General features: G+C 50.7%; 4 protein-coding genes and 1 pseudogene across 4 annotated transcripts; all 5 read left to right on the top strand.

Annotated features, from left to right (window-relative positions):
* The first annotated feature begins 2323 nt into the window (after positions 1 to 2323).
* On the top strand, positions 2324 to 2635 carry LOC132083206 (feather beta keratin-like). Its single transcript, XM_059487809.1, has one exon. It carries the CDS (start codon positions 2324 to 2326, stop codon positions 2633 to 2635), a length of 312 nt encoding a protein of 103 aa, XP_059343792.1.
* Positions 2636 to 5245: 2610 nt separating this feature from the next.
* On the top strand, positions 5246 to 5795 carry LOC132085068 (feather beta keratin-like). The gene is made up of 2 exons (XM_059490424.1): positions 5246 to 5366; positions 5461 to 5795. The coding sequence occupies exons 1-2, from the start codon at positions 5246 to 5248 to the stop codon at positions 5793 to 5795; spliced, it is 456 nt and encodes a 151-aa protein (XP_059346407.1).
* Positions 5796 to 8513: 2718 nt separating this feature from the next.
* On the top strand, positions 8514 to 8825 carry LOC132084235 (feather beta keratin-like). Its single transcript, XM_059489304.1, has one exon. The coding sequence runs from the start codon at positions 8514 to 8516 to the stop codon at positions 8823 to 8825; it is 312 nt and encodes a 103-aa protein (XP_059345287.1).
* A 3912-nt stretch (positions 8826 to 12737) lies between these two features.
* Positions 12738 to 13287, top strand: LOC132081131 (feather beta keratin-like; annotated as a pseudogene).
* Positions 13288 to 15975: 2688 nt separating this feature from the next.
* On the top strand, positions 15976 to 16314 carry LOC132081511 (feather beta keratin-like). Its single transcript, XM_059485296.1, has one exon. The coding sequence runs from the start codon at positions 16003 to 16005 to the stop codon at positions 16312 to 16314; it is 312 nt and encodes a 103-aa protein (XP_059341279.1). The 5' UTR covers positions 15976 to 16002.
* The last annotated feature ends 4339 nt before the right edge of the window (positions 16315 to 20653 follow it).

Genomic DNA, 20653 nt, shown 5'->3' with positions numbered 1-20653 from the left:
CGGTGCTCTGACAAAGACTTTCTATGCCAGCATAGCCTTGACATCATCTCCTCCCATTAGAACTCTCAAACCACACAAACAATCACAATAACATCCACTCTCAGAGAAATTCGGGAAGTGCTGCAAGGGCTTCCATCCTCTCTGATCAAGGAAGGGAACCCAGAGAAAGATTTGCAGAACCATGGACAGGTCAGGTTGTCATCTCCCCGGCAGAGAGAAACTCCTGCACCTCTTCCACTCTGTGACCACCGTCACATGAAAGAACGGCTTGTCTGCTCTGGCCATGGAATTCCATCTCTTTTCATTTTGCCATTGCCAATTTCTAAAAACCCAGCATCCAGCCTTGTCTCCTGGAAGACCCAGCTCTCTCACTCCCTTGTGAAAAATCCTCCAAAAATCTTGGCGGCCCTCAACTGGCCTTGATTCACTAAGCCTGTGGTCCCCCATCCCTGTGGACCCCAAACCTGCTCACACCAACTCACATCGTTTTAGAGGATGTTGAACATTTTTGGCCTCATGGATACGACTATTGAGCTGCTTCATTTGTCAAGCTCACTCCAGCTTGACAATTGGATCACAAGGCCCCAGATCAGTTTGATTAAATATTATATGAATACAGCAACACACCTCACTGACCCTTTACACCACCTGTACATCCTTGCATAGTCTGCAATGGTGCAGTAGGTGACACTGCCAAGACATTGCTGAGAGGTGGAGGTAAACACCAGCCATGGCTCCCTCTGCATCCACAGCAAGATTTTTTTTTCTGTATGTAACACAGAGGTCACTAAGATAGGATTTTGCCTTCCAAATCAACTCCAACTGTTCCTCATCACCCTGTATGACCTGCATTAGGAAATGCTTTGTAGGGGAAAAATTGTCCCATCCTTGTCTGCAGGAACAAGGTCCCTGGAAATCCATGGGCAAGGTGGGAGGGAGTAAATGCACTTGAAGGGGCAGGACCTAATGCCCAGCACAGCCACAAAGCCCAGAGCAGCCTGACAGGGCTGTAAAGGAATGGGGTCCCTCCCTCAAATGCAGCCCCAAACCAAAGAACCCCTGTCCCATGCATTGACCTCATTGTTGACATCCCAAGTTTCCTAGGTATTTGTGGTTTATTCTGGTTTCTCTGACACGCACCTTCCAAGCAAATCCTCCCAAATACCAGCTCTCACTTTAAAGATGCTGCCAAGGTCAGATGGACTCGAGCACAAAAGCAGGACATGGAAATGTAGAGTTACAGGAAGAAAAAGAGTCCTCAGCTCATGGCTCATCAGCCTGGGCCAGGTAAGACTGACCTTATGATTTATATTCATGTACCTTGAGAAAGTAAAAAGGTCAACACATTTGTTCTGAAAACTGAATGCATCCAGGTCATTCAAGTGCTCCACAGACATCATCTTCTGATCCTTCACAAGATTTCATTTCTAAGTGTCACTCAGAGTCCAGCAATGGAACCCCACAGTGTGACCAAGCTATGGCAAGCTGAGATGAGCACTACTGATGAATAAAACCCAAGACATTACAGGGCCTGACAAGAGTCCCCAAACCATAGGGATTGTTTTCTCACATCCAGCTGGAAAGGCATGGCATAGAGACAGGTTTAGAATGGTGGCAATGGGACAGGGAGAAAATGTGGATGATGGAAGGGGACACACATCATCCCCACAAGAACTGCAAACCCCAGATGAGCTTGACGTGGTTGTGAAGGACTGAGGAGCCTCTCCACAAGACACCCACAAACCACAGCACAACATTGGGTCACTTTACTGGTGACACCAACTCGCCAAATCTGACATCCACAGCCCTCCACAAAAACACCTTCATCAAATGCCCTTGGTCTCTAATACTTGCATTTAAAAGTTGCTGACAATGTCATAAGGACAGGGACTCAAAAGTAAGACATGACACAGTGGAGTTGTGGGATGGAAAACATTCCCCACTGGAGGATTCACCACTCTGAGACAACCAGGAACTGTGACCTCCAAAATGCCCCAAGGTCATGGGACACGGCTGTCCCGCCCCTCCAGAACCAGCATAAAAGCCAGCCCAGAGCGTCTCTCACTCACACACTACACCCAAAGCCTTCTCCTCCTGCTCCTGCCAACAACCAGGTGAGTCTCAAGCCCCAACCCTCCTGCTCCTGCACCCCTGGCTCTTCTCTTCCAGCACGTTAAGCCCCAGCCTCAGCAGCCCTCACACCTCCCCACAGCCCCTCAACAGCCTCCACACTCCCTCACTCTTCTACATCATTGTCCCTCACACTCCCACACCCTTGTCCTAACTCACCCTTTCTCTTCCAGGCACCCTCCAAACCATACCCATGGCCTGCAACAGCCTCTGCAGTCCCTGCGGACCCACCCCGCTGGCCAACAGCTGCAACGAGCCCTGTGCCCTGCAATGCCAGGATTCCCGCGTCATCATCAACCCTTCCCCTGTGCTGGTCACCCTGCCAGGACCCATCATGACCTCCTTCCCCCAGAACACCGCCGTCGGATCCACCTCCTCCGCTGCTCTGGGCACTGAGCTCAATGCCCAGGGACAGCCCATCTCTGGCGGATTTGGCTTTGGCCTTGGCTACGGCCTGGGAGGCCTGGGCTGCTATGGCAGAAGGGGCTATGGCTACATCTGCTAAGGGCCCTCAGCACCACCCCTGACACCACCAGCTCTGCCCTCTGCCAACAGCTCCTGCAACCAAAGCACCTTGGCTGATGGTCTCTCTACTTGCACCTCACACTTGATTCCTTCAGCTTCTTTTTTCTCATCCTTCTTTGTACTCAATAAAGTTTTCTTGCATCACAACCTGAGTTGTTTCAATTCCAATGGTCTCACACCCTCACCCTGTGCAATGCCAGCACTCAACCATTATGTGGGAAGGAAAGGGAGCAAAGAACATTTCTTAGTAAATATGTCCCCACCAAAACAACCAACACTGACATGGGAAACAGGGGAGAGGGGAGATCTTCCAGAACATGACACAAGGCCATCACCTCATCTACCAAAGGCGTGCTCGCAGCTATTCTCTCCTGGGCACTGCATAACAAAATCACTCCATGCCACCACACACACTTGAAAAATTCCCTTCCCCGTAATACTTATGGAGTCCTCCCCACGAACAGAGGAATAACATCATGCACTTGGGCAGGAACTCCGCAGTGCAAATTCTTCCATCTCCCTTTCTCAAGCAGACCCAGCACAGGCAGGATTTCCACAATTATGTCCAGTTCAGTTTTGGACCTCCAAGAAGAGAGACCCCATTGTCTCTTACATTCTGGGACAATCCACACACACTGAAAAATACTTACTTTTCTCACCCATGGTATTCCATCTATTTTCAATTGTGCACATGCATTCTTTCCTTCATGTGTGGAGTACTGAGAACAGCAGGGCTCCCACTCACTGATAATACATTCATGCCCAGCCTTGTCTACCCAGAGTCCATGCTCTCTCAGTCTCTCCTATACCAAAGATTGTCCAACCCTTGCAATATCTGATGGCCCTCAACCTCTCTTTGTTCACTACCCACTTGTGCATCTCCTGTGGAGGCCAGAAATGTCCACGGGGCTCCTCACAGGACCTCCTCAGTGTTCTAAAGAGAGGAAGGGCCACCTCTCATGACTTCATGGCAAGAATCTCCTGAAATCTGTCATGGACACGTGATGCTCCACTAATGTGATGCTCCACTGCAACTTTCTGGTATGGGTTCTTGATCAGCACCACAGGGTCCTGCTCACAAAAGCCACTTCTCAGACTCTCGGCCTACAGCGTGAGCCAGAGGCAAATGCTATTCCTGTCCAGATGCACAACTTCAGAGTTCTCTTGTTTGAAATTTGGGAGGTTCCCTTCAAACCTTAATCTCGAGGTCCTTCTGAATGGTCAAACAGCCAAGTGGGGCCTCAGTCACTCCATCCCCTGCCAGCTCCCTGAAGGGGCAACTCTCCCTCTGCTGACACAGAATGCAACAGTCCAGGCACTCACACCTGGCACAGATGCAAAGCCCAGACCTGCCTGACGCAGCGGGGATAGTTTGGGGCCCATCCTCACCCACAACACACCCACACACCCAAAACCATGAGTTCCATTGGATGACCTCACTGATGACACCCCACCTCTGCAAATCTTGGTCATGTCTTCAGTCCCCTTTGACACACATCATCAACACCAGCCTTTGGTGTCAAACACTCATATTATAAAGGAGGAATGACCACAATGGAAGGGGCAGCTCCTCATGCACAGCACAGGTACAAAGGCCACACCAGCCTGACATGGCTGCAGTGGAATGGGGCAAATCTTCACAACACACCCACAAAATAAACCACAGAAGGGCTTTAAACACCCTCACTGATGACAACCATATTGTTCTTACTATTTTGTTGTATATTCTGCTTTCTCTGACACACATCATCCATGCCAATGCTCCCCAATATCAAGTCTCAAATTAAAGCAGACACCAAGAAGAGATGGACACGGGCTCAAGAGCCATGACAGGGCAGATTTGCGGCGAGAAATACTATCCTCACCTCATGACTTGTAAAACTGTTTATGAGAAAACTGATATGATAAACCTAGATGTCGTAGCTCTAGAGAGTAACAAGGTCAACTCACTTTTTCTGAAAGCTAAATGTACACAGTTCCTGCAACTGCTCCTCATGCCTTCTTATCCAGCACCAAATTTCCCTTTCCAGGTTTCATTCTGATCACAGCAATGGGACCCCACAGTGTGACCTTGTTAGGCCCAGTTATTCGAGCGCTATGGATGAACCAGCACATGACATTGGACAGTAGGGGAGGTGTCACACGGATTGTTCTCCCATAACCAGCAGGACAGGCCTGGCATGGAGACAGGTTTAGAATGCTGGCAACGAGACAGGGTGGGAGAGAATGACATGGAAAGGGACACTCATCACCCCCAGAAGAGTTGCAAAGCCCAAATGAGCCTGACATGGCTGTGAGGGTATGAGGACCTTCTTGACAATACACCCAAAAACCACAGCACACCAGGGTCAGGGGGTGGCTTCATGGTTGACGCCCCATGGTCCAAAGTTCTGGTCACGTCCACAGCCCTCCACAATAAACATCACCATCAACAGACTTTGTTCTCTAATACCTGTATTTAAAGCTGCCGCCAATGTCAGATGAACATGGACTCAAAGACAGAACAGGACACAGCAGAGTTGTGGGATGCAAAACACTCCCCACCTCAGGACTCACCGCTCTGAGCCAGCCAGGAACTGTGGCCTGCAAAATGCCTCAAGGCCATGGGACAAAGCTGTCCTGCCCCTCCAGAACCAGCATAAAAGCCAGCACAGAGCCTCTCTCCCACACACACTTCTCCTCAAGCCTTCTCCTCCTGCTCCTGCTGACAGCAAGGTGAGCCTCAAGCCCGCAAACCTCCTGCTCCTGCACACTTCTCTCCTTGCTCTCCCACGCCTCTACCCTGCCTCATCCCTCTCTCTCTTCCAGGCACCCTCCACACCACACCCATGGCCTGCTACAACCGCTGCAGTCCCTGCGGACCCACCCCGCTGGCCAACAGCTGCAACGAGCCCTGTGCCCTGCAATGCCAGGATTCCCGCGTCATCATCGACCCTTCCCCTGTGATGGTCACCCTGCCAGGACCCATCATGACCTCCTTCCCCCAGAGCACCGCCGTCGGATCCACCTCCTCCGCTGCTCTGGGCACTGAGCTCAATGCCCAGGGACAGCCCATCTCTGGCGGATTTGGCTTTGGCCTTGGCTACGGCCTGGGAGGCCTGGGCTGCTCTGGCAGAAGGGGCTATGGCTACATCTGCTAAGGGCCCTCAGCACCACCCCTGACACCACCAGCTCTGCCCTCTGCCAACAGCTCCTGCAACCAAAGCACCTCAGATGATGGTCACTCTACTTGCACCTCACTCTGGATCCATTCAAGTTCTCTCCCTTGCCTTTTAATTCTTTTGCCTCAATAAAGTTTTCCTGCATCAAAGACTCACTTGTCTCTTCCTTTTGAATTCCAAAGCCCTTACATCCTCACCCACGGGAGGCAACGGGGCACAACACCTTCCTAAACATGTAGAACCTCAATGGTAACAACCATAACTGGCACAGGAGGCTTGAAGTTGAAGGGTGAAGGGTGACCCTTCAGTATATGACAAACACACATCATCTTCCATTCCAAAGGCTTTGACACAACAAAGCTCTCCTGCTCGGTGCTCTCACAAAGACTTTCTATGCCAGCATAGCCTTGACATCATCTCCTCCCATTAGAACTCTCAAACCACACAAACAATCACAATAACATCCACTCTCAGAGAAATTCGGGAAGCGCTGCAAGGGCTTCCATGCTCTCTGATCAAGGAAGGGAACCCAGAGAAAGATTTGCAGAACCATGGACAGGTCAGGTTGTCATCTCCCTGGCAGAGAGAAACTCCTGAGCCTCTTCCACTCTGTGACCACCGTCACATAAAAGAACAGCTTTGTCTGCTCTGGCCATGGAATTCCATCTGTTTTCATTTTGCCGTTGCCAACTTCTAAAACCCAGCATCCAGCCTTGTCTCCTGGAAGTCCCAGCTCTCTCACTCCCTTGTGAAAAATCCTCCAAAAATCTTGGTGGCCCTGAACTGGCCTTGATTCACTAAGCCTGTGGTCCCCCATCCCTGTGGACCCCGAACCTGCTCACACCAACTCACATCGTTTTAGAGGATGTTGAACATTTTTGGCCTCATGGATACGACTATTGAGCTGCTTCATTTGTCAAGCTCACTCCAGCTTGACAATTGGATCACAAGGCCCCAGATCAGGTTGATTAAATATTATATGAATACAGCAACACACCTCACTGACCCTTTACACCACCTGTACATCCTTGCATAGTCTGCAATGGTGCAGTAGGTGACACTGCCAAGACATTGCTGAGAGGTGGAGGTAAACACCAGCCATGGCTCCCTCAGCATCCACAGCAAGATTTCTTTTTCTGTATGTAACACAGAGGTCACTAAGGCAGGATTTTGCCTTCCAAATCAACTCCAACTGCTCCTCATCACCTTGTATGACCTGCATTAGGAAATGCTCTGAAGGGGAAAAATTGTCCCATCCTTGTCAGCAGGAGCAAGGGCCCTGGAAATCCATGGGCAAGGTGGGAGGGAGTAAATGCACTGGAAGGGGCAGGACCTAATGCCCAGCACAGCCACAAAGCCCAGAGCAGCCTGACCGGGCTGTAAAGGAATGGGGTCCCTCCCTCAAATGCAGCCACACACCAAAGAACCCGTGTCCCATGCGTTGACCTCATTGTTGACATCCCAAGTTTCCTAGGTATTTGTGGTTTATTCTGGTTTCTCTGACACGCACCTTCCAAGCAAATCCTCCCAAATACCAACTCTCACTTTAAAGCTGCTGCCAAGGTCAGATGGACTCGAGCACAAAAGCAGGACATGGAAATGTAGAGTTACAGGAAGAAAAAGAGTCCCCAGCTCATGGCTCATCAGCCTGGGCCAGGTAAGACTGACCTTATGATTTATATTCATGTACCTTGAGAAGGAAAAAGGTCAACACATTTGTTCTGAAAATTGAACGTATCCAGCTCATTCAAGTGCTCCACAGACATCATCTTCTGATCCTTCACAAGATTTCATTTCTAAGTGTCACTCAGAGTCCAGCAATGGAACCCCACAGTGTGACCAAGCTATGGCAAGCTGAGATGAGCACTACTGATGAATAAAACCCAAGACATTACAGGGCCTGACAAGAGTCCCCAAACCATAGGGATTGTTTTCTCACATCCAGCTGGAAAGGCATGGCATAGAGACAGGTTTAGAATGGTGGCAATGGGACAGGGAGAAAATGTGGATGATGGAAGGGGACACACATCATCCCCACAAGAACTGCAAACCCCAGATGAGCTTGACGTGGTTGTGAGGGACTGAGGAGCCTCTCCACAAGACACCCACAAACCACAGCACAACGCGGCCATTGGGTCACTTTACTGGTGACACCCACTCGCCTAATCTGACATCCACAGCCTTCCACAAAAACATCTTCATCAAATGCCCTTGGTCTCTAATACTTGCATTTAAAAGTTGCTGACAATGTAATAAGAACAGGGACTCAAAAGTAAGACATGACACAGTAGAGTTGTGTGATGCAAAACATTCCCGACTGCAGGATTCACCACGCTGGGACAACCAGGAACTGTGGCCGGCAAAATGCCCCAAGGTCTTGGGACAAGGCTGTCCCACCCATCCAGAACCAGCATAAAAGCCAGCCCAGAGCCTCTCTCCCTCACACACTTCACCGAAGCCTTCTCCTCCTGCTCCTGCCAACAACCAGGTGAGTCTGAAGCCCTAACCCTCCTGCTCCTGCACCCCTGGCTCTTCTCTTCCAGCACACTCAGCCCCAGCCTCAGCAACCCTCACACCTCCCCACAGCCTCACTACAGCCTCCACACTCCCTCACTCTTCTACATCACTGCCCCTCACACTCCCACACCCTTGTCCTAACTCACCCTTTCTCTTCCAGGCACCCTCCACACCACACCCATGGCCTGCAACAGCCTCTGCAGTCCCTGCGGACCCACCCCGCTGGCCAACAGCTGCAACGAGCCCTGTGCCCTGCAATGCCAGGATTCCCGCGTCATCATCAACCCTTCCCCTGTGCTGGTCACCCTGCCAGGACCCATCATGACCTCCTTCCCCCAGAGCACCGCCGTCGGATCCACCTCCTCCGCTGCTCTGGGCACTGAGCTCAATGCCCAGGGACAGCCCATCTCTGGCGGATTTGGCTTTGGCCTTGGCTATGGCCTGGGAGGCCTGGGCTGCTATGGCAGAAGGGGCTATGGCTCCATCTGCTAAGGGCCCTCAGCACCACCCCTGAAACCACCAGCTCTGGCCTCTGCCAACAGCTCCTGCAACCAAAGCACCTTGGCTGATGGTCTCTCTACTTGCACCTCACACCTGATTACTTCAGCTTCTTTTTTCTCATCCTTCTTTGTATTCAATAAAGTTTCCTTGCATCACAACCTGAGTTGTTTCGTCTTCTTTTTGAATTCCAATGGCCTCACACCATCAACCTGTGCAATCCCAGCACTCAACCATTATGTGGGAAGGAAAGGGAGCAAAGAACATTTCTTAGTAAATATGTCCCCACCGAAACATCCAACACTGACATGGGTAACAGGGGAGAGGGGAGATCTTCCAGAACATGACACAAGGCCATCACCTCATCTACCAAAGGCTTGCTCGCAGCTATTCTCTCCTGGGTACTGCATAAGAAAATTACTCCATGCCACCACACACTTGAAAAATTCCCTTCCCCGTAATACTTATTGAGTCCTCCCCACAAACAGAGGAATAACATCATGCACTTGGGCAGGAACTCCGCAGTGCAAATTCTTCCATCTCCCTTTCTCAAGCAGACCCAGCACAGGCAGGATTTCCACAATTATGTCCAGTTCAGTTTTGGACCTCCAAGAAGAGAGACCCCATTATCTCTTACATTCTGGGACAATCCACACACACTGAAAAATACTTACTTTTCTCACCCATAGTATTCCATCTATTTTCAATTGTGCACATGCCTTCTTTCCTTCATGTGTGGAGTACTGAGAACAGCAGGGCTCCCACTCACTGATAACACATTCATGCCCAGCCTTGTCTACCCAGAGTCCATGCTCTCTCAGTCTCTCCTATACCAAAGATTGCCCAACCCTTGCAATATCTGCTGGCCCTCAACCTCTCTTTGTTCACTACCCACTTGTGCATCTCCTGTGGAGGCCAGAACTGTCCACAGGGCTCCTCACAGGACCTCCTCGGTGTTCTAAAAAGAGGAAGGGCCACGTCTCATGACTTCATGGCAAGAATCACCTGAAATCTGTCATGGACACGTGATGCTCCACTATTGTGATGCTCCACTGCAACTTTCTGGTCTGGGTTCTTGATCAGCACCACAACCCTTCCCCTGTGCTGGTCACCCTGCCAGGACCCATCATGACCTCCTTCCCCCAGAACACCGCCGTCGGATCCACCTCCTCCGCTGCTCTGGGCACTGAGCTCAATGCCCAGGGACAGCCCATCTCTGGCGGATTTGGCTTTGGCCTTGGCTACGGCCTGGGAGGCCTGGGCTGCTATGGCAGAAGGGGCTATGGCTCCATCTGCTAAGGGCCCTCAGCACCACCCCTGACACCACCAGCTCTGGCCTCTGCCAACAGCTCCTGCAACCAAAGCACCTTGGCTGATGGTCTCTCTACTTGCACCTCACACCTGATTACTTCAGCTTCTTTTTTCTCATCCTTCTTTGTACTCAATAAAGTTTTCTTGCATCACAACCTGAGTTGTTTCAATTCCAATGGTCTCACACCCTCACCCTGTGCAATCCCAGCACTCAACCATTATGTGGGAAGGAATGCGAGCAAAGAACATTTCTTAGTAAATATCTCCCCACCAAAACAACCAACACTGAATGGGAAACAGGGGAGAGGGGAGATCTTCCAGAACATGACACAAGGCCATCACCTCATCTACCAAAGGCGTGCTCGCAGCTATTCTCTCCTGGGCACTGCATAACAAAATCACTCCATGCCACCACACACTTGAAAAATTCCCTTCCCCGTAATACTTATGGAGTCCTCCCCACGAACAGAGGAATAACATCATGCACTTGGGCAGGAACTCTGCAGTGCAAATTCTTCCATCTCCCTTTCTCAAGCAGACCCAGCACAGGCAGGATTTCCACAATTATGTCCAGTTCAGTTTTGGACCTCCAAGAAGAGAGACCCCATTGTCTCTTACATTCTGGGACAATCCACACACACTGAAAAATACTTACTTGTCTCACCCATGGTATTCCATCTATTTTCAATTGTGCACATGCCTTCTTTCCTTCATGGGTGGAGTACTGAGAACAGCAGGGCTCCCACTCACTGATAACACATTCATGCCCAGCCTTGTCTACCCAGAGTCCATGCTCTCTCAGTCTCTTCTATACCAAAGATTGTCCAACCCTTGCAATATCTGATGGCCCTCAACCTCTCTTTGTTCACTACCCACTTGTGCATCTCCTCTGGAGGCCAGAAATGTCCACAGGGCTCCTCATAGGACCTCCTCAGTGTTCTAAAGAGAGGAAGGGCCACCTCTCATGACTTCATGGCAAGAATCTCCTGAAATCTGTCATGGACACGTGATGCTCCACTAATGTGATGCTCCACTGCAACTTTCTGGTATGGGTTCTTGATCAGCACCACAGGGTCCTGCTCACAAAAGCCACTTCTCAGACTCTCGGCCTACAGCGTGAGCCAGAGGCAAATGCTATTCCTGTCCAGATGCACAACTTCAGAGTTCTCTTGTTTGAAATTTGGGAGGTTCCCTTCAAACCTTACTCTCGAGGTCCTTCTGAATGGTCAAACAGCCAAGTGGGGCCTCAGTCACTCCATCCCCTGCCAGCTCCCTGAAGGGGCAACTCTCCCTCTGCTGACACAGAATGCAACAGTCCAGGCACTCACACCTGGCACAGATGCAAAGCCCAGACCTGCCTGACGCAGCGGGGATAGTTTGGGGCCCCTCCTCACCCACAACACACCCACACACACAAAACCATGAGTTCCATTGGATGGCCTCACTGATGACACCCCACCTCTGCAAATCTCGGTCATGTCTTCAGTCCCCTTTGACACACACCATCAACACCAGCCTTTGGTGTCAAACACTCACACTATAAAGGAGGAATGACCACAATGGAAGGGGCAGCTCCTCATGCACAGCACAGGTACAAAGGCCACACCAGCCTGTCATGGCTGCAGTGGAATGGGGCAAATCTTCACAACACACCCACAAAATAAACCACAGAAGGGCTTTAAACACCCTCACTGATGACAACCATATTGTTCTTACTATTTTGTTGTATATTCTGCTTTCTCTGACACACATCATCCATGCCAATGCTCCCCAATATCAAGTCTCAAATTAAAGCAGACACCAAGAAGAGATGGACATGGGCTCAAGAGCCATGACAGGGCAGATTTGTGGCAAGAAATACTATCCTCACCTCATGACTTGTAAAACTGTTTATGAGAAAACTGATATGATAAACCTAGATGTCGTAGCTCTAGAGAGTAACAAGGTCAACTCACTTTTTCTGAAAGCTAAATGTACACAGTTCCTTCAACTGCTCCTCATGCCTTCTTACCCAGCACCAAATTTCCCTTTCCAGGTTTCATTCTGATCACAGAAATGGGACACCACAGCTGGACCTTGTTAGGCCCAGTTATTCGAGCGCTATGGATGAACCAGCACAAGACGTTGGACAGTAGGGGAGGTGTCACAGGGATTGTTCTCCCATAACCAGCAGGACAGGCCAGGCATGGAGACAGGTTTAGAATGCTGGCAACGAGACAGGGTGGGAGAGAATGACATGGAAGGGGACACTCATCACCCCCAGAAGAGTTGCAAAGCCCAAATGAGCCTGACATGGCTGTGAGGGTATGAGGGCCTTCATGACAATACACCCAAAAACCACAGCACACCAGGGTCAGGGGGTGGCTTCATGGTTGACGCCCCATGGTCCAAAGTTCTGGTCACGTCCACAGCCCTCCACAATAAACATCACCATCAACAGACTTTGTTCTCTAATACCTGTATTTAAAGCTGCCGCCAATGTCAGATGAACATGGACTCAAAGACAGAACACGACACAGCAGAGTTGTGGGATGCAAAACACTCCCCACCTCAGGACTCACCGCTCGGAGCCAGCCAGGAACTGTGGCCTGCAAAATGCCTCAAGGCCATGGGACAAAGCTGTCCCGCCCCTCCAGAACCAGCATAAAAGCCAGCCCAGAGCCTCTCTCCCACACACACTTCTCCTCAAGCCTTCTCCTCCTGCTCCTGCCGACAGCAAGGTGAGCCTCAAGCCCGCAAACCTCCTGCTCCTGCACACTTCTCTCCTTGCTCTCCCACGCCTCTACCCTGCCTCATCCCTCTCTCTCTTCCAGGCACCCTCCACACCACACCCATGGCCTGCTACAACCGCTGCAGTCCCTGCGGACCCACCCCGCTGGCCAACAGCTGCAACGAGCCCTGTGCCCTGCAATGCCAGGATTCCCGCGTCATCATCAACCCTTCCCCTGTGCTGGTCACCCTGCCAGGACCCATCATGACCTCCTTCCCCCAGAACACCGCCGTCGGATCCACCTCCTCCGCTGCTCTGGGCACTGAGCTCAATGCCCAGGGACAGCCCATCTCTGGCGGATTTGGCTTTGGCCTTGGCTACGGCCTGGGAGGCCTGGGCTGCTATGGCAGAAGGGGCTATGGCTACATCTGCTAAGGGCCCTCAGCACCACCACTGACACCACCAGCTCTGCCCTCTGCCAACAGCTCCTGCAACCAAAGCACCTCAGCTGATGGTCACTCTACTTGCACCTCACTCTGGATCCATTCATGTTCTCTCCCTTGCCTTTTAATTCTTTTGCCTCAATAAACTTTTCCTGCATCAAAGACTCACTTGTCTCTTCCTTTTGAATTCCAAAGCCCTTACATCCTCACCCACGGGAGGCAAAGGGGCACAACACCTTCCTAAACATGTAGAACCTCAATGGTAACAACCATAACTGGCACAGGAGGCTTGAAGTTGAAGGGTGAAGGGTAACCCTTCAGTATATGAGAAACACACATCATCTTCCATTCCAAAGGCTTTGACACAACAAAGCTCTCCTGCTCAGTGCTCTGACAAAGACTTTCTATGCCAGCATAGCCTTGACATGATCTCCTCCCATTAGAACTCTCAAACCACACAAACAATCACAATAACATCCACTCTCAGAGAAATTGGGAAGCGCTGAAAGGGCTTCCATCCTCTCTGATCAAGGAAGGGAACCCAGAGAAAGATTTGCAGAACCATGGACAGGTCAGGTTGTCATCTCCCCGGCAGAGAGAAACTCCTGCACCTCTTCCACTCTGTGACCACCGTCACATGAAAGAACGGCTTGTCTGCTCTGGCCATGGAATTCCATCTCTTTTCATTTTGCCGTTGCCAACTTCTAAAAACCCAGCATCCAGCCTTGTCTCCTGGAAGTCCCAGCTCTCTCACTCCCTTGTGAAAAATCCTCCAAAAATCTTGGTGGCCCCGAACTGGCCTTGATTCACTAAGCCTGTGGTCCCCATCCCCTGTGGACCCCAAACCTGCTCACACCAACTCACATCGTTTTAGAGGATGTTGAACATTTTTTTGGTCTTATGGATACGACTATTGAGCCGCTTCATTTGTCAAGCTGACTCCAGCTGGACAATTGGATCACAAGGCCCCAGATCAGGTTGATTAAATATTATATGAATACAGCAACACACCTCACTGACCCTTTACACCACCTGTACATCCTTGCATAGTCTGCAATGGTGCAGTAGGTGACACTGCCAAGACATTGCTGAGAGGTGGCGGTAAACACCAGCCATGGCTCCCTCAGCATCCACAGCAAGATTTTTTTTTCTGTATGTAACACAGAGGTTACTAAGACAGGATTTTGCCTTCCAAATCAACTCCAACTGTTCCTCATCACCCTGTATGACCTGCATTAGGAAATGCTCTGAAGGGGAAAAATTGTCCCATCCTTGTCTGCAGGAACAAGGTCCCTGGAAATCCATGGGCAAGGTGGGAGGGAGTAAATGCACTGGAAGGGGCAGGACCTAATGCCCAGCACAGCCACAAAGCCCAGAGCAGCCTGACCGGGCTGTAAAGGAATGGGGTCCCTCCCTCAAATGCAGCCCCAAACCAAAGAACCCCTGTCCCATGCGTTGACCTCATTGTTGACATCCCAAGTTTCCTAGGTATTTGTGGTTTATTCTGGTTTTTCTGACACGCACCTTCCAAGCAAATCCTCCCAAATACCAGCTCTCACTTTAAAGATGCTGCCAAGGTCAGATGGACTCGAGCACAAAAGCAGGACATGGAAATGTAGAGTTACAGGAAGAAAAAGAGTCCCCAGCTCATGGCTCATCAGCCTGGGCCAGGTAAGACTGACCTTATGATTTACATTCATGTACCTTGAGAAAGTAAAAAGGTCAACACATTTGTTCTGAAAATTGAATGCATCCAGCTCATTCAAGTGCTCCACAGACATCATCTTCTGATCCTTCACAAGATTTCATTTCTAAGTGTCACTCAGAGTCCAGCAATGGAACCCCACAGTGTGACCAAGCTATGGCAAGCTGAGATGAGCACTACTGATGAATAAAACCCAAGATATTACAGGGCCTGACAAGAGTCCCCAAACCATAGGGATTGTTTTCTCACATCCAGCTGGAAAGGCATGGCATAGAGACAGGTTTAGAATGGTGGCAATGGGACAGGGAGAAAATGTGGATGATGGAAGGGGACACACATCATCCCCACAAGAACTGCAAAGCCCAGATGAGCTTGACGTGGTTGTGAAGGACTGAGGAGCCTCTCCACAAGACACCCACAAACCACAGCACAACATTGGGTCACTTTACTGGTGACACCAACTCGCCAAATCTGACATCCACAGCCCTCCACAAAAACACCTTCATCAAATGCCCTTGGTCTCTAATACTTGCATTTAAAAGTTGCTGACAATGTCATAAGGACAGGGACTCAAAAGTAAGACATGACACAGTAGAGTTGTGTGATGCAAAACATTCCTGACTGCAGGATTCACCACGCTGGGACAAGCAGGAACTGTGGCCGGCAAAATGCCCCAAGGTCTTGGGACAAGGCTGTCCCGCCCATCCAGAACCAGCATAAAAGCCAGCCCAGAGCCTCTCTCCCTCACACACTACACCCAAAGCCTTCTCCTCCTGCTCCTGCCAACAACCAGGTGAGTCTGAAGCCCTAACCCTCCTGCTCCTGCACCCCTGGCTCTTCTCTTCCAGCACACTCAGCCCCATCCTCAGCAACCCTCACACCTCCCCACAGCCTCACTACAGCCTCCACACTCCCTCACTCTTCTACATCACTGCCCCTCACACTCCCACACCCTTGTCCTAACTCACCCTTTCTCTTCCAGGCACCCTCCACACCACACCCATGGCCTGCAACAGCCTCTGCAGTCCCTGCGGACCCACCCCGCTGGCCAACAGCTGCAACGAGCCCTGTGCCCTGCAATGCCAGGATTCCCGCGTCATCATCAACCCTTCCCCTGTGATGGTCACCCTGCCAGGACCCATCATGACCTCCTTCCCCCAGAACACCGCCGTCGGATCCACCTCCTCCGCTGCTCTGGGCACTGAGCTCAATGCCCAGGGACAGCCCATCTCTGGCGGATTTGGCTTTGGCCTTGGCTACGGCCTGGGAGGCCTGGGCTGCTATGGCAGAAGGGGCTATGGCTCCATCTGCTAAGGGCCCTCAGCACCACCCCTGAAACCACCAGCTCTGGCCTCTGCCAACAGCTCCTGCAACCAAAGCACCTTGGCTGATGGTCTCTCTACTTGCACCTCACACCTGATTACTTCAGCTTCTTTTTCCTCATCCTTCTTTGTATTCAATAAAGTTTCCTTGCATCACAACCTGAGTTGTTTCGTCTTCTTTTTGAATTCCAATGGCCTCACACCATCAACCTGTGCAATCCCAGCACTCAACCATTATGTGGGAAGGAAAGGGAGCAAAGAACATTTCTTAGTAAATATGTCCCCACCGAAACATCCAACACTGACATGGGAAACAGGGGAGAGGGGAGATCTTCCAGAACATGACACAAGGCCATCACCTCATCTACCAAAGGCTTGCTCGCAGCTATTCTCTCCTGGGTACTGCATAAGAAAATCACTCCATGCCACCACACACTTGAAAAATTCCCTTCCCCGTAATACTTATGGAGTCCTCCCCACAAACAGAGGAATAACATCTTGCACTCGGGCAGGAACTCCGCAGTGCAAATTCTTCCATCTCCCTTTCTCAAGCAGGCCCAGCACAGGCAGGATTTCCACAATTATGTCCAGTTCAGTTTTGGACCTCCAAGAAGAGAGACCCCATTATCTCTTACATTCTGGGACAATCCACACACACTGAAAAATACTTACTTTTCTCACCCATAGTATTCCATCTATTTTCAATTGTGCACATGCCTTCTTTCCTTCATGTGTGGAGTACTGAGAACAGCAGGGCTCCCACTCACTGATAACACATTCATGCCCAGCCTTGTCTACCCAGAGTCCATGCTCTCTCAGTCTCTCCTATACCAAAGATTGCCCAACCCTTGCAATATCTGCTGGCCCTCAACCTCTCTTTGTTCACTACCCACTTGTGCATCTCCTGTGGAGGCCAGAACTGTCCACAGGGCTCCTCACAGGACCTCCTCGGTGTTCTAAAAAGAGGAAGGGCCACGTCTCATGACTTCATGGCAAGAATCACCTGAAATCTGTCATGGACACGTGATGCTCCACTATTGTGATGCTCCACTGCAACTTTCTGGTCTGGGTTCTTGATCAGCACCACAACCCTTCCCCTGTGCTGGTCACCCTGCCAGGACCCATCATGACCTCCTTCCCCCAGAACACTGCCATTGGATCCACCTCCTCCGCTGCTCTGGGCACTGAGCTCAATGCCCAGGGACAGCCCATCTCTGGCGGATTTGGTGGCTTTGGCCTTGGCTACGGCCTGGGAGGCCTGGGCTGCTCTGGCAGAAGGGGCTATGGCTACATCTGCTAAGGGCCCTCAGCACCACCACTGACACCACCAGCTCTGCCCTCTGCCAACAGCTCCTGCTACCAAAGCACCTCAGATGATGGTCACTCTACTTGCACCTCACTCTGGATCCATTCAAGTTCTCTCCCTTGCCTTTTAATGCTTTTGCCACAATAAACGTTTCCTGCATCAAAGACTCACTTGTCTCTTCCTTTTGAATTCCAAAGCCCTTACATCCTCACCCACGGGAGGCAAAGGGGCACAACACCTTCCTAAACATGTAGAACCTCAACGGTAACAACCATAACTGGCACAGGAGGCTTGAAGTTGAAGGGTGAAGGGTGACCCTTCAGTATATGAGAAACACACATCATCTTCCATTCCAAAGGCTTGGACACAACAAAGCTCTCCTGCTCGGTGCTCTGACAAAGACTTTCTATGCCAGCATAGCCTTGACATCATCTCCTCCCATTAGAACTCTCAAACCACACAATCACAATAACATCCACTCTCAGAGAAATTCGGGAAGCGCTGCAAGGGCTTCCATCCTCTCTGATCAAGGAAGGGAACCCAGAGAAAGATTTGCAGAACCATGGACAGGTCAGGTTGTCATCTCCCCGGCAGAGAGAAACTCCTGCACCTCTTCCACTCTGTGACCACCGTCACATGAAAGAACGGCTTGTCTGCTCTGGCCATGGAATTCCATCTCTTTTCATTTTGCCATTGCCAACTTCTAAAAACCCAGCATCCAGCCTTGTCTCCTGGAAGACCCAGCTCTCTCACTCCCTTGTGAAAAATCCTCCAAAAATCTTGGTGGCCCCGAACTGGCCTTGATTCACTAAGCCTGTGGTCCCCATCCCCTGTGGACCCCAAACCTGCTCACACCAACTCACATCGTTTTAGAGGATGTTGAACATTTTTTTGGTCTTATGGATACGACTATTGAGCCGCTTCATTTGTCAAGCTGACTCCAGCTGGACAATTGGATCACAAGGCCCCAGATCAGGTTGATTAAATATTATATGAATACAGCAACACACCTCACTGACCCTTTACACCACCTGTACATCCTTGCATAGTCTGCAATGGTGCAGTAGGTGACACTGCCAAGACATTGCTGAGAGGTGGAGGTAAACACCAGCCATGGCTCCCTCAGCATCCACAGCAAGATTTTTTTTTCTGTATGTAACACAGAGGTCACTAAGACAGGATTTTGCCTTCCAAATCAACTCCAACTGCTCCTCATCACCTTGTATGACCTGCATTAGGAAATGCTTTGTAGGGGAAAAATTGTCCCATCCTTGTCAGCAGGAACAAGGGCCCTGGAAATCCATGGGCAAGGTGGGAGGGAGTAAATGCACTGGAAGGGGCAGGACCTAATGCCCAGCACAGCCACAAAGCCCAGAGCAGCCTGACAGGGCTGTAAAGGAATGGGGTCCCTCCCTCAAATGCAGCCCCAAACCAAAGAACCCCTGTCCCATGCGTTGACCTCATTGTTGACATCCCAAGTTTCCTAGCTATTTGTGGTTTATACTGGTTTCTCTGACACGCACCTTCTAAGCAAATCCTCCCAAATACCAACTCTCACTTTAAAGCTGCTGCCAAGGTCAGATGGACTCGAGCACAAAAGCAGGACATGGAAATGTAGAGTTACAGGAAGAAAAAGAGTCCCCAGCTCATGGCTCATCAGCCTGGGCCAGGTAAGACTGACCTTATGATTTACATTCATGTACCTTGAGAAAGTAAAAAGGTCAACACATTTGTTCTGAAAATTGAATGCATCCAGCTCATTCAAGTGCTCCACAAACATCATCTTCTGATCCTTCACAAGATTTCATTTCTAAGTGTCACTCAGAGTCCAGCAATGGAACCCCACAGTGTGACCAAGCTATGGCAAGCTGAGATAAGCACTACTGATGAATAAAACCCAAGACATTACAGGGCCTGACAAGAGCCCCCAAACCATAGGGATTGTTTTCTCACATCCAGCTGGAAAGGCATGGCATAGAGACAGGTTTAGAATGGTGGCAATGGGACAGGGAGAAAATGTGGATGATGGAAGGGGACACACATCATCCCCACAAGAACTGCAAACCCCAGATGAGCTTGACGTGGTTGTGAAGGACTGAGGAGCCTCTCCACAAGACACCCACAAACCACAGCACAACGCGGCCATTGGGTCACCTTACTGGTGACACCAACTCGCCAAATCTGACATCCACAGCCCTCCACAAAAACACCTTCATCAAATGCCCTTGGTCTCTAATACTTGCATTTAAAAGTTGCTGACAATGTCATAAGGACAGGGACTCAAAAGTAAGACATGACACAGTGGAGTTGTGGGATAGAAAACATTCCCCACTGGAGGATTCACCACTCTGAGACAACCAGGAACTGTGACCTGCAAAATGCCCCAAGGTCTTGGGACAAGGCTGTCCCGCCCCTCCAGAACCAGCATAAAAGCCAGCCCAGAGCCTCTCTCACTCACACACTACACCCAAAGCCTTCTCCTCCTGCTCCTGCCAACAACCAGGTGAGTCTCAAGCCCCAACCCTCCTGCTCCTGCACCCCTGGCTCTTCTCTTCCAGCACGTTAAGCCCCATCCTCAGCAACCCTCACACCTCCCACAGCCCCACTACAGCCTCCACACTCCCTCACTCTTCTACATCATTGCCCCTCACACTCCCACACCCTTGTCCTAACTCACCCTTTCTCTTCCAGGCACCCTCCACACCACACCCATGGCCTGCAACAGCCTCTGCAGTCCCTGTGGACCCACCCCGCTGGCCAACAGCTGCAACGAGCCCTGTGCCCTGCAATGCCAGGATTCCCGCGTCATCATCAACCCTTCCCCTGTGCTGGTCACCCTGCCAGGACCCATCATGACCTCCTTCCCCCAGAACACCGCCGTCGGATCCACCTCCTCCGCTGCTCTGGGCACTGAGCTCAATGCCCAGGGACAGCCCATCTCTGGCGGATTTGGCTTTGGCCTTGGCTACGGCCTGGGAGGCCTGGGCTGCTATGGCAGAAGGGGCTATGGCTACATCTGCTAAGG

Source organism: Ammospiza nelsoni, chromosome 1 (assembly GCF_027579445.1).
Source record: "Ammospiza nelsoni isolate bAmmNel1 chromosome 1, bAmmNel1.pri, whole genome shotgun sequence".
Classification (NCBI taxonomy): Eukaryota; Metazoa; Chordata; class Aves; order Passeriformes; family Passerellidae; genus Ammospiza; species Ammospiza nelsoni.
This window is presented reverse-complemented; position numbering and strand designations above follow the sequence as displayed.